Source organism: Natrix helvetica (genome assembly GCF_964273705.1).
Source record: "Natrix helvetica genome assembly, chromosome: 3".
Classification (NCBI taxonomy): domain Eukaryota; kingdom Metazoa; phylum Chordata; class Lepidosauria; order Squamata; family Natricidae; genus Natrix; species Natrix helvetica.
Window position 1 is genome coordinate 66723220 of NC_138549.1, and position 25613 is coordinate 66748832.

At 39.1% G+C, this 25613-nt stretch overlaps 1 protein-coding gene across 2 annotated transcripts in view; it reads right to left on the minus strand.

Annotated features, from left to right (window-relative positions):
• Positions 1-25613, minus strand: part of ACBD6 (acyl-CoA binding domain containing 6) — a 125025-nt gene that overhangs the window by 48002 nt on the left and 51410 nt on the right. For both annotated transcript variants that reach the window (XM_081947381.1, XM_081947382.1), the window contains exon 6: positions 12968-13057. In XM_081947381.1, coding sequence (XP_081803507.1) covers positions 12968-13057 — 90 coding nt within the window. The remainder of the gene's footprint in view (positions 1-12967; positions 13058-25613) is intronic.

Below are 25613 nucleotides of genomic sequence, written 5' to 3' on the forward strand. Positions count from 1 at the left end.
TACAGAGATCATAAAATAGTAATCTCCAGTGGGTTTAGAGCTCTGAGGGTTGAGGAAAAATCATGCTGAACTTCCCTCTCTCTCTCTCTCTCTCCCTCTCCCTCTCCCTCACTAATCATCATAAAAGCCAGGTCTTCTCTGGTCAGTTTGATTAGTCATGAGGGGTAAGTGTTGAACAGGCAGTTGTTGGCTTTCACATTTGCCAACATCATGTTCACATCCTTGACTTGTAAATTGAAAAATATGCAAACCAATAGGACACACACTTATCAGTTATATGATTACTTCATTCCTAATGGATCCAGAAGTGAAGCACACTTGATTTGATCTGAAAAAAGTTTACAAATGGTTTATAATGAATCATCATTTATACCATTTTTTTCTCCCTGGCATCCTTATGGAAAAAGCAGTATGCAGGTTGAATAACCATGTTAGTGTATTCTGCAGAGATGGAATAAAGGAAGAGAAATAAGCATTTTTCTGCTATGCCAATACTGCACCAAATGGACTCTAGGCAATGCTTGATTTCTTTTGCCCTAATACTTCATTCATCTGCATTCCAACTGTTAATCCCTTCCACTTCATTACCCCCAACAATCCATTAATCTAGGAGGCTGGTTTGGCTGTGGAAGGGGAATTTTGCTGCAATATTGCCCAAGCTATTTCTGTAATCCAGTTATTTTCCTATGAAAGTTAATGTAGTATCCAGGTAAAAAGAGTGATTTCTCATGATAAGGGAAATTGGAAAAAATCAAATACTCTGCCATTTAGCATAGAAAAGGGGAAGTAAAATATTTCTACACTCACAATATAGAGTTTTATTTGAGAGCTTGAAAAGTGCTTTTCAAATTTCAGTAGTCATTCAACAGTTACATATGATATATGTGATATGATATAGGGTGGGACAACTCCCAATTATGGTCCATGGGAATTCCTAAATATTCTCTTACTACTGAGATGTTAAATTGGATTGAATTAGTTCATTAAACGTGTTGCTCAGTATAAGGTCAGTGTCAATGTGGAGAAAAGGCATTTGTTCGGACAGATTCTTAGATAATTTAAATTATACTTGATAAATGAGATATGCAGGTACATCTAACAAAACCATTTTTGATGCTTTCAAGTCAGCCTTGACTTTTGGCAAATACATGTACCAGCCCCTGAAGTTTTCTTGGCAAGGGTTTTCAGAAATGGTTTGCACTGCAGTCTTTCTAGGGCTGAGAGACAGAGACTGGCCCAAGGCACTCAGCTGGCTTTATGCCTAAAATGGGACTAGCACTCTCAGTCTCCCAGTTTCTAACGTACCGTATTTTTGGAGTATAAGATGCACTGGAGTATAAGACGCACCAAGATTTTGAAGAGGCAAATTAAAAAAGAAAGTAGGTAGGTAGATAGAGGGATAGAGAGGGAAAGAAATAGAGAGAAATACTGTAGATAGGGAGAGAGAGAGAGAGTAGGTAGGTAGGTAGGTAGAGGGATAGAGATAAATAGAGAGAGAGAGAAAAATACAGTAGATAGGTAGAGGGAGAGAGAGAGTAGGTAGGTACGTAGGTAGATGAGGGGAGAGAAATACAGTAGATAAGTAGAGAGAGAGAGAGAGTAAGTAGGTACGTAGGTAGGTAGATAGAGGAGGGGAGAGAGAAATACAGTAGATAGGTAGGGAGAGAGAGAGTAGGTAGGTAAGTAAGTAGATAGAGGGAGGGAGAGAGAGAGAGAAAGAGAGAAATACAGTAGGTAGGTAGGAAGATGTTTCCAGGTGTATTTATCCATATGCTGGAGAAGGAAATCGCTGACAATCTGTAGCACCTAAGACTTTGTTTCTGCTGGCACAGCACTTGATCAATGTAATTCTCATCAATCAGTTAAAGAGCTTTCCAAAGGGGGGGGGGGAGTTTTTGCACTCTATAAACCTCACAAAAATGGCCCGTTTTTTGCAAAAATGGCCCGTTTTTTGCAAAAATGGGCCCATTTTTTTTAAAAAAGGCATGAATAGCCTTTGGGGGGCTTGCAGAGTGATCGGGTGGGGGGGAACAAAAAACGGTACATTTCTTGTAAAAATGGGCCCTTTTTTGTCAAAAAAATTGCATGCATAGCCTTATGCGGGTGGGTGGGGGGAAACGGCCCATTTTTTGCTCATTTCTCCCCTCCCCAGTCCCCAGGAGCTCTCTGAAAGCCTTCATAAGGGTATACACGGCCATTTTGGTGACGAGGTGGGGCTTCGGGGGGGGGGGATGCTGTATTTGATGTATAAGACACACCCAGATTTTCAGCCTCTTTTTTTGAGGAAAAAGGTGCGTCTTATACTCCAAACAATACGGTAATGTCTTAATCACTACAGCAGGTGTTGTGATAAGGAAGGATGGTATACATTGATTTATAAGCAATATTATAAAGGTTGTCTGCAACTATGGCTATGCAAAAAAGTCCAATGGAATCAGCCTGGAAGAGCACAGAAAAGAGATTACAGTAAATGCATTAAACTGGTGTCATCTATATACTATTAAAAGTCTCATTGATCTTTTAGCCTCAAATTTGCCCAAATGATGCATTATACCGCAACAATTTTTGAATAAAGTTACCTAAAATCCTCTAACTTAAAAATGTTTAAAAAGTCTGGGTCCCATTACTCCTGTGGGTTTCTAAATTCTTCGATGTGTAGGCACATTTTATTCATAAAGTTATGGCCATTGTAACATCTCCTCAGTCACCTGATTATGATTTCTGATGTTCCCTTCCAGCTTCCCTGAAGCAAAGTGAATGGGGAAGTCAGCAGGAAGTCGATAGTTGCATCCATTTCCACTAGGTTTTTTTGGCCTATTCATGGTCATTCTGTTTATTTGTTTAGGTAAGTAAATATTAACTTATTGTTGAAGGTCATTTGCTACAATTATTTTTCTGTTTATGACAGCGGTCCCCAACCTTTTTGGCACTAGGGACCAGTTTTGTGGAAGACCATTTTTCCATGGACCGGAGCATGTGCAGTTTACAGTAGGGTTCACACTCCTATGAGAATCCAATGCTTCATGATCTGGAGTCGAGCTGAGGTGGTGATGCTAGCACTGGGGAGTGGCTGGAAATATCAAGCTTTGCTTGCTCACATGCCGCTTACCTCCAGCTACGTGGTCCGGTTCCTAACAGGCCACTGACTGGTGGTGGGAACCCCTGGTTTATGATATATACTCTTTTTAGATGATGGCAGCCTAAAATATAATCTTCATTCTGGTCATATATATATATGGTAGCCTAAAATATAAGCTTCATTTTGGTCTACCAGACTGCCTTCCTCTCAAAAAATAACCTAACAGGTTCCAGGGTTGTATAGGTTTTTTGAGAATAGTCTTCAACACTGAGTACAAAGTTTATAGTATAACTGTATCACATTAAAATGAAAGAAGATGTAAAAACATTTTGGAGGTATAGAATGAAAAGAAGAGAATTGAAAGAGATATTAAGCAATCTTTGACATAGCTGTAATTTCTTCTTCTTTTGTGGCTAACTGTAGAAATTGTTCTTCGGATAGTTGATAAAATCAGCCTGTCTATGCTGGATTTGTATCATGATCTGTGGCCAAGCAAGTACTTCTAAAATTGATTTTTCTTTTTGGCAACCAATGGTTCAGTCAATAATAATGTCGTTTGAGAAGGATTGAGTCATGAGGGAGATGAACCTTCCTTTCCATTTATTATGTTTGTATTGTCTCAAATTGAAAAGAGTCCTTTCCCACTTCCAAATACGTGCATGACTGTACTGTAAAGTAAAGCTATTCTGCATCTATACTTCCAGAAGCACTCTTACAAGCACCTTAGTAGCTGAATTCATGGCCTGCTGTCAGCCTGCAAAAGGAAAACGTATTTGGAGGCACTCCTAGCTCCAAACATGACTGAAGGAACAAATCACCTGTGGATTCAGGGAACCCCCGAGATCCTAAAACTCATGGGGCTGCTCTTAACCCTTTGGAAGCTATACATGATACAGAATGCAGCAGAGCAAGGATGTTCATATATCACCAGTACTCTGCAAGCTGCACTAGTTGCCAGAGGAGAACTCCTTGATGCATTTCAAGATGCTGGTTACCATCTATAGAGTTCTTCATGGCATAGGACTAATTATCCGAGAGACTATGGTTTCTGCCCTTCCATATTGTGCAAGTCCCATTTATTAAACAATGCTGTGTAACAAGACTTGGAAAACGTCTCTGTTGTGTTGCCTACTTTCTGGAATATCATCCCATAATATGTGCATCTCTCATCTTAATGGTGTTTCAGAAGGCCTTAAAAACCCAGCTGTTCTTGCTCTAGAGCAGATTAGCTGTTTATTCCCTATGTGTATTTTACAGCTTGCCTCTTAAGTCTCAAGACTGTCAAGTTGAGTTATAATTTATGAAAGTTACAAATAAAAAAATAATTTAGAGCATCCATTTTGTACTGTTTCCAGTTAATTTTAAAACAATGTTTCATATTGCTTTGATGTAATCTGAGAATATTTAACACGTTGCCAAGAGGGTTGAACGTTATAGGATAAAATACTTATATAACTCTAGAAATAAAGCTAATATGATATATTTTGTAAACATGTTTAAATCTTTCCATTGATATTAATGCTTCAATGAGCAATATAAAGATAAAGATAAAGCTTCAATTTAAAGGCCTGGAAAAATCCCCATCAGACTTTAAAATCCTTTTCCTCCTCTTCTTCCTTCTCTCACACTGCTGATTCGGGGGGGATTGTATAGAAAGAATGAGATCAGATGGGGGATTAATAAAATGAAATTACACAGGAAAATCCTCTCCTTTTTCGTAAAAATAGTTCTGAGCTTAAATGATTTTCATATATTATTAGTATATACTATCCAAGCAGACAGATTATCAATAATAGAACTAGCCTGATTAAAACATAATTTTAAGACCACAACATGGTCTGATGTCAGGTCCATGTTTCTTCTATTGCATAATATTACTCTGAATGAATCAAGCAATCCATGTCTAAGGACTATGAATACTAAATATTAATATCTTATCATAAGATTATAGTTCATGCAGTCTATAAACAACAAATTTAAAAAATGTAGAAGTAATAATCTACTTATACAGTGACAGTTTGTGCGATGATGGAAGCAAACAAAGCAGCATTGAAGATTTTAATATGTCATTCTATAAACTTATTTTGGAACTCATATTATTAACATTTATGGTATTATTTATATATTATTCAATTTATGAACTGTTTTAAGAGTTCCATGACAGTATCTGAGGAAAGATAAAGTGTTTTGGTCATAGAGCAAATAGAAATCAACAGTTATACAAATTTTACAATCTCCAGTCCCTCATGTGTATACACAAATATAAATATAAAGCCATATTACATAATGTATATTTATACTATAGTATTTATACTATACTAACTCTTCCTATCTAAATCAATAAGTAGTATACTATATTCTCCTTACTGATGAATAGATTGAGAAATCTACAAAGCATGCAAGATTAAACATATTAGGTTTTAGGAAAAGATAACCATTCTATAAAATGGAAGAGGAAAAAAAATAATTATTTCATTGCACTGAAGCCAACACAAACAGCATTCTAATCCTAAGAAATGGGTACTGCTAATGTGGAATGGAGAATCATGTCAATGGGCAGATGACCATTCAGATAACTAGTTACAAGGAAACTGATGTTTTTTCTTGTAACTTTTATTTATTATGTACATGCATGCATAGAAGCCAAGTTAGCTTACCTTAAACAATAGGTTCAATGCTATAATGAGAAAATAGATGATAGTACAAAAATGCTATAGCTGCATCTGCTCTGGACCAGATATCTAAATGGGACTGACTACACAGGTAGTCCTCAACTTATGACTATTGTTCAAAGACATTCAAGATTATGATGGTTATTCGCCATAAAATTGAATAAACTTTTTTCTTCAAAGGAATTTTTTTCAATATGGGTTCACTTCTTTCAGTGTTGAAAGGCCAGAGAATGATAAGTAAGCATGAAGCTTCAGTGCTCCTTTTCCAGCTATGGATTTAGCAACAAAATCATCAATATGTCTAGAAATGATAATCTCTTGCTTGGACATCTTGTTCACCTCAGCATAAAAGACTTGTCCAAAAGCCATTTATCTTCAGACAAATGTTTGAAAATGTATTTTTCTTCTCCTAAAAGAAGCACTGGTAGCTTGCCATACACCTTGGCAATTGCAATATACATGTCCTGTGAAATAAAAATGGCATCCAAACCACTTAGCTTCTGACCTTTCTTGTCAGTCTATTACTGGGTAGCTTGGTGATTAACTTCTTTCAATAAGCCTTGAATATGAGAAAATCACACCGAGGATATTTAAAGTGAAAGCTATATAATAATCTTCTACAACAGTACAGGGATGCTCCCAAACTTTTCAGGTTGGAGGAGTGGAAGATGACTTAACCTATGTGTCATATGTAGCACCACATTCCTTTAAAAAAAATAAATTTTATTGAAAGTTTAAAGGTGAACAAAGAAACTAACGTAAAATAAAACAAAAGAAAACAAAGAAAAAGAAAAGAAAAAAAATGAAAGTGCAGAAAGCTAAAAAGGAAGATTTTTTTCCCCCTTTGCAATATGAAGAATTTTGATCTCTGTCGGCATAGAAATGAGAGGGCACAATGGCTCCACTGGAAATCTGACAGTTCGTATCTCACTGTGTGATGGGGTGAGTTCCCATTAGTCCGCGTGCATGTTGTTACTAGTCATACTGGCTACATGAACACGGAAATGTCTTCAGACAACTCTGGCTAAGAAATGGACTTGAGAAACTGCCCCCTACAGTCAGACACAACTGGCAGGGAAACCTTTACCTTTAGGCATAGACATACCATGATAACTGAGTATCTCTTCCAAGGCTTTCATAATTATCTCAGCAAACATTAGCCTGTGATTTATTTCTTGACTACAGGCTCCTTTTTGTTGATAAATCAGTTCTCAAAAGTGAAAGTTAGCTGCCATTTCTGTACCTTCAGTGTCAATTCTAAAAGGGCTACTGTCCCTCTTGTCATTAATTTGGTCTTTTTTATACTGGAGTTGGATAAATGAGAGCCCAATTTTTTAAAACTGTAAAGTTTTAAAGTTTAAAGTTCCTTTACTTTCATTACTAGAACTTGCAGATCATTTGGATTTTCAGGTATCAGGTATGATATTTCTTAATCCAATATTAAAACATAACCTTCTTCTAATCCATCTTTCCTCCACATATATTCAGACATATACTGTCTTGATTATTCATTAAGTTTCATTAAGTGGCAGCACCTAGTCAACTTTGGTTGATCTGGAAAGCTAAGGAGAGTCCATTTTGATTTGTATTTGGATGGGAGACCATCTAAGAATTCAAGAATTATTACTGACAAGACTGGGAAGTAAAATCCATAAAGAAATGAATGAAAACCACTTCTGTAATTCTTGAAAAATAACTGCATTGAATTCTTTATCTTGCTTTATGATGACTTGTGCCGCTATAATTTAGGGAACATAACGTTCTCTTCAGACTTCACTTTTTCTCCCCCATTTACTTTTCTATTGGTAAGGATTTATAAAAGAATCTAAACTCTTACATCCCAAAGGATATTTGTGTGATAAACTGAGACTGTATATTTGTATCTACATTGTTTTCAAAGTGTTACTCCAAATAAATAATTTTTTAAAAAATTTGGGACAGTCATTCCTTTTAAAGAAGTTTAAATCTTAGTTCTCAGCACAATTCTTGCACACCACCACCCATCAGGAAATGGCCTATGGCTAAGGATTTAGGTAATTAGATTAGATAAATTATCTTTTTCCACACAAAGCAAGGCTTCCCTCCCCAAAACAATCCTTTGTGCATCCTCCATTTTCTAAGCAATCATCACCTCTTTTAAAATGTATTGTCAAAGGTAATAATTAACACTCAAAGAAATGGACTTTTTCCTATTATTTGAGAGAAGAAAGGCTGGTCATATTGTCACTGTTATTCAATTCTATGTGGCAATTTCAAAAGCTTCTGACTAAGAGGGAAGAGAATCTTAAGGTTACAACTAGTTTCTCAGCTTGGCACAATAGGTTAAAACTGGATCATAAATGAGGTAAGCATTCCAAACCAGAATTTGGAAAATATTTGTAGCTTTAAGACTGCCTTCATGTATCTTCAACAACAATTGATATATGATACTACAAATTTCTGTAAAAAAAAAAAAGACTCCTCTTGTCATTCTCAGATTGTGGATTAACCCTATTATCTTTTACGTTGCCCATTATATGAAAATAAATATAACAGGAAAGAGTTTGTGAGGAAGATAGTAAGTGAACTATTTCTCAAATGAATATTCTTTTATTTAATTTTAATGAAAGTGGGTCACAAAGTATAGCCTTATTTGCATTAGTTTCATCTAAATGCAGAAGTTAAAAGGCAGTAGGTGTAGGATAAGTATTAAATGGAAATAGTAATGGTATTTCTGTTATAGCTAGATTAAAGCTTTTGGGACTGTTGCTGATGTCCCCATTTACTTTGGGATTATTTTTTGGATTTAAATAAAATCCAAAGCTGCAGAGAGAATTATAGTGAGAACAAGGAATGTAAAAACACAAAAGTCAGTAAGCTTAACACAGTGAATGATGAAATGAATTGACCACATTATCAATCAGGGAATTGAGATGGACTAGAATAAAGTCATTTTCTATAGAAAGATCACACCTTTTATTACATAGGACATTATTACAGCTAGGAAGAATATAACAAACATTATTTGGTTACAATGTAATCAGCGATCAAATAGTATCGATTAGACTATGTTGATAATGAACTATGTTTAATATGACAGTCATCTAGGTTTATGTTCCAATCATTAAATTGATTGGAAACTGAGGAATGGAAAAAAGATGTTAACAACGGAGGTGAAAAGCAACTGCTACAGATCAAGAAGCACAAGAAAGCAAACTAGATGTCAGAATAAGCCGATTAATTTGTTAAGAAGAGAAAAGAATTTAAAGACAAGGTCAAGATTTCAAGAAACAATTTTGCAAACAATTACAAAGAGCTGTTTAAAAAGATAATCAGAAGAAAAGTCTTCCAAAAGATCTCTGAAGTCAATGAAGACTTTGAAAAAAAAATATGCAGATGCCTGGTTGCATTTATACCTGACAAAATCAGAATCTTGCAGTAATGAATTCCTCTTGAACACTCTATAGAAGTGAAAATTGAACTTTGAAGAAACAGAATAGAATATTGAGGTTTTTGAATTTTAGTGTTGGAGAAGACTCCTGAAAACATCATGGATAATGAACAAAACAAAACAAAACAAAGAAATGTATCATTGAATAAATTATCCCAGAACTCTTACTCAAGGTAGAAATAACCAAGATCAAATTATCATATTTCAGACACATTATGCAAAGATTTAGCTCTCGGGAGAGGTCTAAATGCTGTGAAAAGAAAAGAACGGATGGACATAATTATGGTAGCAATAGGTATGCCATTGGAAGACCTGAAGAACCAAGAAGAGGACACACCTTCCTGAAGAAAATAAATCAATATGGTCATTAAGAGTTGACAGCAACTGATGGTATCTAATCTATCAATAGATAAAGATTTTAATTGAATTTTATATTTTTGTGATATCAATAGATGTAATTTCCTATAGCTACACATATTTAATAACTATTGAAACTTAAAACCTTAAGAATAAATTTTATTTATGAAACATTACATGGAAATAATTTACACTGTCCGCCCAATAAATCAGAGCACTTGAAGTTTTACTTTTCATCGTTTTTCTAGGCATGTAACTAAAAATACTTCTTTGTGGCTTTTTAGCAATCACTTAAATGTTTCCAAATATGTTGACGATAACTAAACCATATTAATAAACCTAAATAAAATATTTATTGAAGACTACATAATGTATTAGCACTTATGAGCTGTATTGACCACTAGGGCAAATAATAAGGTAGTGGACTTGTTGTCTGTTTCATTTGGCCTATTATTATTGAGTTTCTCTATAAGATAATAATAATACGAGGCAAAAGGGAACTTCCCATCTTTTTTTCTCTTATACTTTTTTTCTTATATAAGTGAGGCGCCTTGGGGTGGATCTCTGCCCTCCAGTCAACATGAACTGCGATCGATCTGACAGGGAGGAGAACCACTGCAAAACAGTGCCCCCCATTCCCAACCCCCCGAGCTGTAGCAGTAGGATACCATGGTCGATGGTATCGAAAGCCGCCAAGAGGTCTAATAGGACCAGAAGAACAACCTGTCAGCCTCTGTTTCGCTCTTTGCTTTCGGCTGCCATTGAAATGGGGAGGGAGGGGCTGGTATTTGGAAGGGGAAGTTTAAGTACAGGAGAGATTGTAAAAAGGGAGTTTTGGTCTCACTGTCTACTGCGCATGCTGGAGATTAGTGCTTGGTGTCGGTCAAGGCCAACCGTCCTGCATACCAACCTGATGATGCTCCTTGAAGATAGAACTCACATGACACCTAAGGGATTTGCAGATTGGACACTGGGATGAGGGTTACCAGGGGGAGGGGGTTTGGTCACATATTGATATGTATGATTTCGCGCGCTTTTGCCTCAGATCTTGCTTTGCTTAGCTGATATCTTTTCATAACCAGTAAAAGTACTATTAATTCTGCAAGATGGAGTTAAGTGGTTTCTTTCTTGGCTGCTGAGGGAGGCCGGCTTGACACAACACCTGTCCCGGGCCCGCCAGAGATCATCAACCAATGCGACCAATGCCGTCGCCATGCTATACCCGGGCTTGAAACCTGACTGAAACTGATCCAGATAGGCAGCTTCATCCAGGTACTGGGGAAGCTGACGTGCTACCATCAATCGGTTCTGCCTCCCTGCTGCGAGGGGTGGCAGTATGGAAGTCAAGCCTAAGGAGGAAATGATCCGACCATGACAAGGGTTGGATAGAAATATCCCCTAAATCTAGATCATTCATCCACTGTCCAGAGACGAAAATCAGGTCGAGCGTGTGTCCCCTGTTATGAGTTGGGTCTTCAATTAACTGAGTTAGGTCCATAGTAGCCGTCATGGAAGCCATGAACTCCCGAGCTGACTCAGATGTCTTGCCAATGGAAGGCAGTTTGAAATCCCCCAGGACCATAAGCCTGGGGAAATCAACCATCAATCCAGCTAATACATTCAGCAGCTCCGGCAGGGCCGATGAAACGTAGCAGGGAGACAGGTACACAACAAAAAGGCCCACCTGGATTCCAAGGCCCCACTTCACAAAAAGGGACTCAAACCCACCTATCTGAGGTACAGTGACCTCCTGAGGTCCAAGACTTTCCCTAATAACCACTGCCACCACCACCCCACCCCTGCCCTGGGCTCTCGGCTGGTGAAATGCCCGGAAGCCTGGTGGGCATACTTCAATGAGGGGAACACCCCCCTCATGGCCCAACCAGGTCTCCGTAATGCATGCCAGGTCCGCTCTCCCCTCTTGTATGAGGTCGTAAATGAGGGGAGCCTTATGTACCACGGACCTGGCGTTAAGCGATACCAGCCAAGACCCGGGTCCTGTAATCCCGAGCACCCAGGGGTGTGAGAGGGGCAATGAGGGTCGGAGGGTGCAATTGCTCTTAAACAGCAAACCCGTGTCCCCCGGACATAATTTGGCCTTAGGCCCCCACCGTATCTGCCCCTCCCATATACAATAGAGATTGCAACCCCCCCCCCATAGAATGGATTAATGTCTCCCCCGAAATCCCAACCCTTTCCAGCGCTCCCGACCCGTGCCCATTAGTTAGCTCTGGCCTGTGTCCTGGCAGACTTCCCCCCAAGTCTGTCTGAGCCATCCGAATCAACCCCCCCCGCCCACCCCTTAAAATTTGATTTAAAAACCCCTGTAAAAAACCCCTAAGAAGCCTCTTCTTCACATGCCACCTCTCGGGATACCAAGATCCGTCATTAAGGAAGTGTCTTGATAAGCAAGGCCATCCCCGGGAAAGGGGGAGTTCCCAAAGGGAATAAAGTTCTGTCGCAGTATAATATAGAGGAGAGTATGGCATCAACCAAAACAAAGTGACATCACAGGGAGATGGAACGGGGAGATGACATATCCACTGGATGTTTAGGAATATAGTACCTAACAAGGGCTCCTGATGAATGTCAGGTATACCTCTATAGAAATTCTTCTTCCACTCCTTATTAGCATAAACATGTTGCCTGTAATTATGGAATAGTTCTCCTTCTGCAGCAGCTTTAGGCCTCTACTCCTCATAGGTGGAGAAATAATATTTTAAACAAACTTTCCATTCTGCTTTCTATTTATTGTTTTTATTCATTTTTCATCTTAGCTTTGCTCTTTTGTTTTCTATCTACATAGTGATATGCTGTCAGGGACAAAAGATCAGGGCCAAATGTAAAGTTCCAATTAAACTAATTTACTGCTTATGCTTATGTGCAGGAATGTAGTCAACAAAAGGTCACCACTATTTGGTCGCAAGATAATGGAATTCAAGAGGGTTGGACGTATAGGGCTGATTCCTCTTTTGACTCCATCTCAGGCTCTGACATCCCTTCTCCTGCATCTGCTGTGCTATTTCATAGGTGCTTCTTACTGTTTTGTCTGCTCATGTAAGAGTATATTTTTCAATCTGCTTTTTTTACCACCAAAATAAAGAAGCAGTCACTGTCCATGTCTCCTCACATTAACACACTAATAGGACAGCAGAATTCTGAGTGGACCCATGTGAGAAGAAAAGTGTTAAATAATCCTTTTCTTGCCACTACTATTTTCAAACCATGTCATTTAAAAAAAATGTTCTGCATGAAGTCTAATATAATTCTGATAACAAATAAGGTAATAAATAATCCTGTTAAACCATTAAAAGGCATGAAATAATTAACACAATGAAAGAATATTGCAAATACCTAAAATGATCTACTGTAATTTCTTTACTTCAAAATATATAAAGCGAACACATTCATTGTAGCTTCAGCTCGTACCTGGCTATTAACATCAGCAGTATGTTGGAGAAGTACTGTAGCAAGTTCTTTATGTCCTCTATCACATGCCCAATGCAGCAAAGCTCTACCCTAAAATAACAAAGAAAAGAAAAGTTAGTTAAAGTTTGGTAGCACATCACGTATCAACATTATACCAAAACATTCATGCTAACAGCACAACTTTTTCTTACAGAAATTTCTAAATATCTATATAATTTCTATTCACTAGTGCATTAAAATGTTTTAACCTACTAAATTTCTCTTGACAAACTGCATTTAAAGGCAAAGGGCCAGAGTTAGCGCGAAATGTTCAATAAGTACTCTAATTTTCATAGTAATTAAGTATCTATCACATAGCTTAGTTTATACTTCTTGCTTCCTCCCATAGTTGCATCTATGGCCTGGGGAAAAGTTAATGATTTGTGAAGTTTTAAACATGCTAGGATATATTGATATAATAAAAAATTATAACTTTATACCACCCAAAGTTGCTCCTTATCTTGTTTCTGATATCCTGCATTAAGCTTTTCAACAACCTTTTTACCCAATAATTTATTTTACAACAAACTACTGTATTTTTTGGAGTATAAGATGCACCTTTTTCCTCCCCAAAAGAGGGTAAAAATCTGGGTGCGTCTTATATACTGAATACAGCATTTTTGGCCTCCCAAAACCCTGCCACTTCGCAAAAGTGGATGTGCAGAGGGTTTGGGAGCCCTGCAAAGTGCTCCTGGGGGCTGGGGAAGGCAAAAATGAGCGAAAAACAGGCTGTTTTTTGCTTGCTTTCCCCCCCAGCCCCCAGGAGCACTCTGCAGGCCTCCCAAACCCTCTGCATGCCCTGTTTTTCACAAAAAATGAGGCATAAAGAGGGTTTGGGAGACCTGCAGAGTGCAAAAACTTTTGTTTTAAAATTTACCTCTTCAAAATCTTGGTGCGTCTTATACTCCGGTGTGTCTTATAGTCCGAAAAATATGGTATTTTAATTATAGTAATTTACTGTATCTTAATTAGAATAAATTTTGGCAATGATTCTTCACAGTAAAGTGCAGAATGCTATATAAATTGTTTATTTTCCACCACTCTGGTACATAACACAGAACTTGAAAAGCAGAACACAAAATTTAATGGTCAAGGTTACAAGTTATTTACATTTCATCCAGTGAATGAATCCTTATTTAAATTTTAATCACTGAATAATTTTATTATCAGACATTTATAGTTTACTCTGGATGTTGATTCTATTAAATAGTATATTTAATGATTAAGTACAAGTAATTATAGCTCTGGCTTAAGTTTTTGCTAGTATAAACCACTTTGATAATGATACTGTATGGATGTACTTCCACACAGAAGTTTCCCCAATCCCTATTCTTCTCCCTTTTTTTCTTCTTTTTTCCTTTTTTGGCCTTCCATTCCCATGTAAATTCCCAATATTTTAATAACTAATAATATTGGGCATTTTATGTGAGGATTCATTTTCTATAAGCTCTCTCTCTTCGTGAAAACGTAATGTTTTTCTAACTCAAATACTAAGATTAAAGATTTATATACAAGCCTTCTAACGTCATTACTAAAATTGCTCACTAATGACCTTGGGGAAAAACCAAGGAGACAGATTGTGAAACAAAATCCAATGTACCCTACAATGTATTGTTTACAGCAAACACAGGTAAATTGTAATTCGCCTTTTTATCCCTAGCTTTGGCCCTCTGCCTTTAGATGCAATTTGTCATAAAGAAATTTGACAAGTTAAGTTGTTTTTTTTATTTTGCAAGCGCATATCAAAACTTCAACAAAACATACTCTTCCTGAATGTCTATTTGCATTTAAGACAAAAAAACTTAACAAGTTGACAGACAGCATAGCCCAGTCATTTCACTGAAGAAATATTTCAAATATGAACCTTCCTAGTTAATTAATTAATTAATTAAGAACAATCTCTGTATTAAAGTTGTTTTCAAGAGACACATACCCAGAAGAATAAGTTTGAAATTATATTACATTTCCACATCTTTCTAAACTCCACAGATAAAAAATAATTTTTTTACAACATTAACATTTTGACAAATAGCGGACTTCCGGTTCCGGCGGCTACGGCGACAGGCAAGCCTTTGCCTGCTCCCGCTCTCCCGGTGGGCTTCCCCCGCTTCTGGGGGGGCACAGGACGCCCCGGAGAGGTGTCCTGCCGAGGGAACGGCTCGCGGAGGGTCCTGGCGTCGGCGTCGGCTGGCGGGGGCTTCTCCGCTTCGTTCTAGGCACCGGGGAGCAGTCTCGGAGGGCGCCCGTGTGCGCGCGCCTCGCCCCATGCCGATCGGAGAACGTGCGATTGAACGAAGCAGCGGCAATGTGGTGAGAGGCTTCCCTTCTCCATTCCTTTTATCTTGAATTTATGGACTTTTCAGCATCCTTTTAAAAAAAAAAGTCAAACTTTCGGACTTTTGCTAGAGGTGCGGCTAGAGGGAGGGGGATTCCCCCCCCTCCCTTGGACAAGCGGCTTGAGAAGATTTTGCTTTCGCCCTCAGGGGAAGGAGGAGGGGGGAGAGCCAACTAATGATGCCTCACCCTCATAAAAGTGACTTTCATTGGACTTAGCTCCAGAATTTATGGGTGAACTGAGAACTTTCTGAACTTTTAAAACTTTATTATGCCTCTGAGCCCAAAGCTGGCAGGGCAAGATGGCACACTTCCGTTGTCTTCATGAACTGTGAAACCTGACTCCACCTTTAAAATTCAGGCTTCCGGTCTTTGTCTCCGAGTCACCCAGAGGAATCTCTTGTGGATTGTTTTTTTCTGAACTCTTTGGGGAAAAAAAATTTTCATCTATTGCTAGACTGACTAAAGAAATCCCCATCTGTTTGGATCCTCTGCCTTCTGGATTCGCCTGCCTGCTCTACTTCTCCAGCTGCCCAGTCTCTATTTTGACTGATTTCCTTGCTTTAAAAACCATGTCTCCAAAAAGACCACCTCCTGGAAAGCCTGGATTTGCTACTTCTGCCCCAACATCTGCAACGTCTAGCCCAGCTACACAGTCAAAGATAACAGAACTGATGCAACCCAAGACTACAGAGATAGACTTTCAACAAATGCTTCAACAAATTCTACAGGGCCAGGAGGAAATTAAGAAACAGTTAAGGGAAATGAAAGATGAAATTAAACAGAACCAAGCCCAAATCTTTAAGAACTCACAGAGACTGGACCTTGTGGAGGGTGGGGTGGCGGAGGCGAGGGGGGGGGTAGAGGCTTTACAGAAGGGGAACAAAGAACTTGACATCCAACAAATGAAAATAGAGTTTGAGAGAATGTCCTTTTATCTTAGATTTCAAAATGTAATAGAAGCAGATGGGGAAAACATAAGGGACATTATGACTAATATTCTAGCTGAATACATACATAAAGATAAACAGCAGATGGAATGGGAGATAGACCTAGCTTATAGAGTGAATTCAGCATATGCCAGAACACATAATTTATTTATTTATTTATTATTCATATTTATAGACCGCCCCCTCTCCCGAAAGGGACTCGGGGCGGTGTACAGTCACTAAAATACGTTATAAAATACATACAAAACAATTAAATAATTAAATACGTAGGTGGAGGAGGTTGCAAGACTGTACATAGAATAATAAATATTAAATATAGTATATAGTGTATTAAAAACTTTTTAAAACCCCAAACCCAATTAAAATGAATAAATCCCCGGGAGGTAGAACTAAGAAAGTGCCAGGCCAGCTGATTGAAATAGGTGAGTCTTTAACTTTTGCCGGAAGGAACGGAGGTCGGTGGTAGTTCGAATGTCAGGGGGGAGGTCATTCCAGAGGGTTGGGCCCATCACAGAGAAGGATCTACTCCTAGGTGTCGCCCGCTGTACCCAGGGAGGTTCACATTAAATTCCTTAGGAAAACCACAAGAGATGAAATTCTGGGTGTGCAAAGGGGGCAAACATTGACATACTGTGACAGGGAGATAACCATTCTAAAGCAGATTCCCAAAAAAATTAGGGAAAAAAGGAAAAATTATTCGCAATTGGCGAATAAATTATACCAGAAGGGGGTGTGGTTTAGATGGTTGATGCCTGAAGGTATGCTGATATTCTGGGAGGAGACAAGAATCAGAATTAATACACCCATAGAGGCACAGGCCTTTATGGAAAAAAATAAAGCCAACCTAGAAAAAACAGAAGATACCACAACGGTCACGCAGGACACGGGAGGGGCCGGAGCTCTGCCAACGGGGGGTGAAGGGGCAACACCAAGAAAGCTCAGATCACAAAAATAAATAAGAAAATCACAATGTTACAAACAGACCGAAAGTAAAAATGAATTTATAACTAGACTATATATTATAATTATATAAATTGATTGAAAATTACTCTTTCTAGAATTAAGATGCTGACTTTTTATGATTATGTATTAAGATTTGATATTTTGATGTAATCTAGGAGTTTGGAGGGAGGGGGCGTCTGCCGCATTTGCAACTGCCAAAATTTGTAATTCCACTTACCCTTTTCCACATAAATGTTTTTAAAAAAACCAATAAAACTTTTTGAAAAAAAAAAAACATTTTGACAAATAGCAACTTAAAAAAATACTGTATGTAAAGTATTTTTTTTGACATTTTCTGAATTCATACTGCAAATTAGATTAATCACCTGCAATATTCCAACATGTAAAGTCAAAATTTTACAAGCTGATCAATATGGATAATTTCTGGCCTAAATTGTAATAATTTTTTAAATTCACTAAACTCCAAGAAGGAATTGCTATTAGACAGTCCCCACTCACTTAAACTATAAATTACAGTCGTTAGTTATTATTAACATAAACTATTTTTACTAATTTTTACTAATTTTTATTTATAGTAATATTTTTTCTCATTTTAATTCTCAACATGCTACGAGGGTAGCATTTAAAGTAATCCAAATTCTGCTTCAAGAAAACTGGTGTCTGAGGTTGACACAACTGATATATAGAGCAGTCTTAGCTAAGCTTGTAAATCATAGAAATGACAAGGTCATCTTCAGGTACTGAAATACAAACTTTTACTAACCCAAACTTTTACTAACCATTGGAAAATTGAGTCTATTATCAGAATCTTAAAATTTGAAACCTTAAAAAAAGTTAACGGGAAGCTGACACCAACCTAAATTTAATGGTTTTTATTCTTACTTTTTAAATGAAATTACAGTGCATATAAAAGCCTGTCCCAAATACATTTCAGATGCATATTTGTGTGTTATTTTCCTGCCCAGATAATACATTTGAAAAAAGTCAGAAGGGTACTTCTTAAACTTTGAATGATTTGGAATAAAAATACATAAATCTAATGTCTGTTCAATGACTCAAATTTTCTACCCCATGGTTTAGTTAGCTGCTGCCAGGTTGGCCAGCTTCTGTAGCAGTTTCTCAGATAAACAGCACGTAAACTTTGCTTTACTGAATGGCACAGACCTCGTCAAAACAAAGCAAGTGGGAAAGCTAGGAATTGTACTGCCCTCTTTAAAATGTACGTGTTAGGGTTCTAAATACCATGCAGAATTAAATCATTGTCCAAGGCAAAAATATCCTTAAAGGTCCAATTTATTCTACAGGCAAGTTAGCACCTCTATGGAATTCCAACTCTGATTTGCATCCTGGAATTCCACCCAGTTGAAAGTTCATGATCTATCCCCACACCCACAAATCCATCACATGTTCCAATCATCATCTTCCAGGCTGGCATCTACACCCCTCTGCTTCCAGTCAGGTGTCGAGGTGCGGAGACAAAAGATGACCTTGGCTTCTATAAAAGAATGTCAACAATACATTCTACTATCCTACTCCTTTCTATTCCCCCCTCCCAACTACTACACTATTGAAACAGCATAGAAAATTATAAGAAAGTGTGGCAGGCCAAAGATCCTAAAAAGAACATAACTACAGGCCTGACAGTACGTGGATCAAGACAAACAAAGTATCTCTCAATTCAGAGAGAAAGAGAAGACACAGGCAAGATAAATAAAAGTCTCAAATGGTTAAAAAATGCTACTGTCATTTTTGAATTCAATTACCACGGTGCACTAAACTGTGGTTTTATTTATTTATTTATTTGGATGGGTAAGGATTGCAATGTATTAAAATAATAGCCAAAAGGGATCTCTTGAATGCCTTGCCTATTTATCTGTTGTCAATAGATAAGGCCCATTGAGGACGGAGGATGTATATGGAGAAAAATAAAAAACAAACAAATGGACTTGTTCAGGAACATGGTGGACTGAAGGTGGCTCTGCAAAAGCGGAGCTGATGGTTGTGAATAAGAAAGGAGCTGACGAGCAGATTGGCTCCTTTGATCTTCTCTAGAGAAAGAGAACCCGTGAGTTTGCCCACACTGTGCTCCATATGGTTGCTCCTTATGAGAAGGCCACGAGCGGTCTTCAGAGGATTGGAACATTATAGTTCCAACCACAGTTGGAGTCTTTAAAGGACACTAAGTTCACACATTCTTTTCTAACCACCTTAGGAAATTGCATATTAACTGCTATAAGTAAGTTAGACACCTTCAAAATGACAGAGTCTGGTGAGTGCCTTTAATCCATAATATAAGAAAGCGAATCTGTATCTTTATAACCTTTAAGAATTTAAAATAAACAGCAAAAACAAGACAAGGTTTTGACTATAGAAAGTTTTAAATTGAATTAAAGGCTGAGAAAATGTTGAAATATGGCATTTTGAATATGAAGATCTTGAAATTAATTTTAAAGAATAAATGCATTTTCATGAAAAGGAAAAAATATTTTCATTATTGGAAGATAACTAATTTATAATGGTGTTCAGAGATATTGTTGACGAATTATATCATAATGTTGAATCAGCAATGCCAGTTATGTTGTATGCTCTTATGAACTCTCTGTTCCCGGAAGAAACTTATTTCATTTAAGTGTGGAGAACAAGGTAAGAATTTCCTAATATATAAAATAAAATAAAACAAAATTAAGTTTTAAAAATTAAGAAGGAAATAAAGATGCCAATCCCAGAGGTCAATTGTAATAATTTATTCTTACTGGATTTACAAAAAAAAGTTTGTTAAAGTTTTGAATGAAATCAAGACAAGGGACAATGATTATGGTTCCGCCCCAAGCGCCTGATGGAACCGGATAGGTTCCAGACGGAACTTGGGCCACCCCCTGTGGACCTGACCCGCCCCCGAGTGGAGGACCTGGTAGACGCATGGAATAGTGCGACTACCGGGGCCCTAGACCGGGTGGCGCCTTTGCGGCCTCTCCTGTGGCGACGAACCACCCTGGCACCTTGGTTTACCGAGGAGCTAAGGGTGATGAAACGCCACAAGAGACGCCTAGAGAGTCGTTGGAGATCCTCCCGTTCCGAATTTGACCGAGCACAGGCACGAGCCTATTTGAAGACGTACCTCGTGGCATTAAGAGCGGCCAAACGTCAACATTGCGCCGCTCTTATTGCGTCTGCAGATAACCGCCCTGCCGCCCTGTTTCGGGTGACCCGTTCCCTCTTGTTTGAGAGACCACGGGAAGCCCCACTACAGGGCAGAGCAGAGGAGTTTGGGAATTATCTACAGGACAAAGTCGCTCAAATTCGGATGGGATGGACCCCTTTCAGTGGTTCAGTAGAGACGCCCGTTGCGAGTCTTGAGGGACCGCTTTGGGAGGAGTTTGACTCGGTTGCCATCGAGGATTTGGACAGGTTGCGTGGACGTCTGCGACCCACCACATGTTTATTGGACCCGTGTCCCTCCTGGCTTGTACTGGCATCCTGGGAGGTTACGCGCGACTGGCTCCTGGGCCTGGTGAACGCCTCGTTGGGTGAGGGGTCTCTACCGGCCGCCTTGAAAGAGGCGGTGGTGAGGCCCCTGCTCAAGAAGCCTTCCCTGGACCCAACGGACCTAGTCAATTATCGTCCAGTCTCCAACCTTCCTTTTTTAGCGAAGGTTGTAGAGAGTGTGGTAGCACAGCAGTTCCCACGTCACCTGGAGGAAAATGATTATCTAGACCCGCGCCAGTCCGGCTTCCGACCCGGGCACAGCACGGAGACGGCCTTGGTCGCATTGGTTGATGATCTCTGGAGGGCCAGAGATAGGGGTTGTTCCTCTATCCTGGTCCTATTAGATCTCTCGGCGGCGTTCGATACCATCGACCATGGTATCCTGTTGCACCGGCTAGAGGGGCTGGGAGTCAGGGGCACCGTTTTACGGTGGTTTGGCTCCTACCTCTCTGATCGGACGCAACGTGTGTTGACAGGGGAGCAGAGTTCGACCCGGAGGCCACTCACATGTGGAGTGCCACAGGGATCGGTGCTCTCGCCTCTCCTGTTCAACACATATATGAAACCGCTGGGCGAGATCATCCGTGGTTTTGGGGTGGGATATCATCTGTATGCTGATGATACTCAGCTATACATTTCCACTCCGAACCACCCCAATGAGGCCGTCGAAATGATGTCCCGGTGTCTGGAGGCCGTACGGGTCTGGATGGATGGCAACCGACTAAAACTCAACCCTTCCAAGACGGAGTGGCTGTGGCTTCCGGCCTCCCGGTTCAACCAGGTGCTTCCATCTCTGGCCATCGGGGGCGTCCAACTAGCCCCCATGGAACAGGTGCGCAATTTGGGCGTCCTCCTGGATGCCCGGCTGTCCATGGATAACCATGTAACAGCCGTGGCAAGGGGGGCGTTCCATCAGGTCCGCCTGATGCGCCAATTGCGCCCCTTATTGGACCGGGATGCCCTACGCACAGTCACCCATGCGCTAGTGACGTCTCGCCTGGATTACTGCAATGCTCTCTACATGGGGCTTCCCTTGAGATGCACTCGGAGACTACAGTTGGTCCAGAACGCGGCCGCGCGGGTGATTATGGGGAGGACTAGATTCTCCCCTGTAACACCTCTCCTGCGCGAGCTGCACTGGCTTCCTGTGGTCTACCGAGTGCGTTTCAAGGTTTTGATTATGATCTTTAAAGCGCTTCATGGCACAGGGCCTAGTTATATGCAGGATCGCATCCTGCCCCACACATCCCTACGACCAATTCGCTCACACAGAGAGGGACTTCTCCGGGTGCCGTCCGCCAAACAGTGCCGGGGGGCGACACCCAGGAGCAGAGCCTTCTCTGTGATGGGCCCAGCCCTGTGGAATGACCTCCCCCGTGACATCAGGATTACTTCCGATCTCCGCTCCTTCCGTGTACAGCTGAAGACCCACCTCTTTCAATTATCTGGCCTGGCTCAATCGCAATCGTAATTTTCTCATTCCTCCTAACTGTTTTTTAAATTGTCCTTAAATATTAATTCTTAACTGCATATTGGGTTTTTACAATTGGGGTATTTTAAAGCTGATTTTTAACTGTCTAATGATGTAATTTGTTTCCTCCTCCGTGTATGTATGTATGTGTGTTGTGTATGTATGTACGTTTTTGTGCTGTTATATATCTTTTATGTTTTATGCTCCATTGTACGCCGCCCCGAGTCCTACTCGGAAAGGGAGCGGCTAATAAATCCAAATTTATTTATTATTTATTATTATTATTTGAATAGATTAAAGAATAAAATTATGTTCCACAAAAAGAAAGCACACAAAGTTGGCTTAGTATGGGTAGTTCTTTCTAGAATTGTTGACATATGGACTGGAAAAATATTGCATGTTGGATTTGCTTGTACCTAAGACTTAATATATAGAACAATGACTTTTATATTTTTAAGTAATATTATTATTTTAGGGATCTATTGGATTTCTTTGCTTGAGATCTGGATTGGAAAAATAACACTGCTTATTGGACTTGCCTACAGTTAAGAATCAAGTTAGGAGATGAAAAGGTTTATAACTGTTAATCAAGAAAAGACAACCAGATACGGTGAACTTGTTTATACTTATTGTGATGAGAGTGGGAAGTTGCTTTCTTTATCTTTTTTTTTCTTTTTTCTATTTTTTCTTTATTTGTTGCTTTTCTGCACCTTTTACTTTCTATTTTCTTTTTTGGGTCTGTATTATCTTTTAATGTTTACATTTTTCATAAAAATTATTGAAAAAACCCAACCTGAAAACTTGAAAATCTTAGAATGGAAGTGTTTTTCTAAAATACTGTGATTAAAACACTTTTAAAGCATAGGTGAAAGCTAGGAAATAGTCTGCTGTCTTAAAATTTGATACACTTCTCATATAGGAAACATTTTATTTACTGCAATGTTTATCATTTCTATTTTCATTGTGTTCACACAACTGTAAAAATCAAAATATTCTTAGGTGTAGTAGCATATCGCAGTTTCTCATCTCTAAAATGAAATATTCCTATATAAACCTTGTTTGAGAAAATGGCCATTACTTGCATACTTTTCAACTACATAAATGTACTTAAATAATAACGTCATAAGAGTTATTTTTACTGCAATAGACTACTGTAATAATCTAAAAATTATAAAATCACAGTCAAAGAAGAAGCATGATTACTAAGCTAAAGAAATAATAACACTACCTGACCAAGAACTATTTTTCAGAAGCAAATATGCTGGCTGGAAATTTGTATATTCCATGCAATGACTTTAACTACTGTAGAGATTTGAGAATTAAAACTGATCATGTGTCAAATCTTCATTTATAATTCAAACAAATTTGTCTTCTGTAGCTAAAATATATTTGCCCTCTAATAGTACTAATAGAGTCAATGGCACTTCAGAAGCTCCTTAAGCACTGAGAAGTTTCAGTTCACTTCATGCAGGATGAAGGCTTCTAGCTTTGAATTTTAAACTCTTTCCTCTACTTTCAACAAATTAATTTTGTTTGAATTCCTGATTAATAATAAAAGGCCATGCCATCAGCATTCAGAACTCCAGCCGGGAATGTCATGGCTCAAAGGACAGAAATCTGCTCAGCGCTATAAGAGGACCCAACTGAATTTGTGGCGTCTCAGTCTATGAATGTGTAAGCACTTCATCTGTTCGCTACGAAACAATGTATTGGGAGACTACACATGTTGCAGACCAAGAGCAGAACAAGCAGGCAAGTATGATGATAAGGGGGGAAGCCAGCATGTTGGACAGCTTTTATTTTAGTCTGACCATAAATACAAATGTGCCACAGAAATGTGCTCTTCTAACAACTCTTGGGTTTTAAAAACGAGATTTCGCTAACTCCATTCCAAGTATTTAAGTTAACACTGCTACAGAATTATTAGTGCAGGTGATTGTTGCAAAGCAAAAGATAATTGAATGGCATCCTACTTGGTGTTTCTTTAAATGAATTTATTTCCCTGTGTTTAGTTCAGCTTCTATGCACACAGAACACAAGAAGAATACTAACTTGAATAAACAGCCTTGTTAAAACTTTTCCTTCTAAGCAGCAGGGTGTGACAAGAACAAAAATTGCTACATAAACACAAACTGAAATTTTAAAAAAATCACAAAACTTCTTATATAAGTTACATGGAGGTTGAAAGCCAGGGCCTATCAAAGTGGCGATATTTTAGCTTACCACAATAATACAGTGCTAAAACAGAATGGAAGAATTCAAAACAAAAAAGCAATCTTATAGAAAAAAAAATCAAAGTACTGTAGTTCATCCAGAGGACCCACAGAACTGCTCTGACATAAGCTCTAGACCAGTGATGGCGAACTTTTTTTCCCTCGGGTGCCGAAAGCGCCTACACGTGCCCACACCCATAATTCAATGCCCCCGTCCCACACACCCCTGTGCATGAGCACGCAACCCCCCCATGCCCATTTTTGGGCCTAGCAGGCCTCCCTTGGAGCCTGGGGAGGACAAAAACGGCATCCCCCAGCCCCCCGAAGGCTTTCCGGAAATCGGAAACTGAGTGTTTCTGAACTTCCAGTTGGTCCGTTGGGCCAGTTTTTCGCCCTCCCCAGGCTCCAGAGGCTTTCCTCCAGAGGCCTCCCGCCTCCCTCTGGAAGGCCAAAAACCAGCTGGTCAGCGCATGCATGCACGCTGGAGTTGAAGGCTCGTTTGCTGGCAGTTATGGCTCTGCTTGCCACCTGTGGCACGTGTGCCATAGGTGTGCCATCACGGCTCTAAACTCTTACTTCATTGTTGATTATGTAGTTCCAGTGATTACTGAATTCCTACTAAAGTTGTCTATTTTAGTGTTCAAGGACATGACATTTCCTTCCTCACCAACATGAATTGGAACTGCTCTTTGCAGGATAGTGTCCTCAATCCTCACAAACAGTTTAAAAGGTAATCATGGTTGATACGACAGACTATCACTGTGATAATCAACAAGACCAGACAAGGTCCAGGTGCCTCCACAAATAATCCACAATAACAACCAATAGTTTTCTGTCTAGATCTAAATCCCACTTGTAAGAGACTTAGATAACAAGCTCCCTGTAACTGCTCCATAACACCACCTCCTCTTCTGCCTTCCTAGAAAGGGAGGCCTAGAGACATGACGGTAATTATTTAAGATGGTCAGGTCTAATGATCAAGTCTGGCACTACCCCGCCTCCAGGAGGTGTTCACTACTTTGTACATTCACCTTCTCATTCCCACTCTGAACATGCAAAAATGGCAGAAGTGTTATCTACAAGTAGTGCAGCTTGTCCCTCAAACGATGACTGAGATTAATAAAGTAGAAGCTGAGCTACTATAACATATATTACAGCTAATTAATGAAAATGGTTCAAGAGAAAATTTA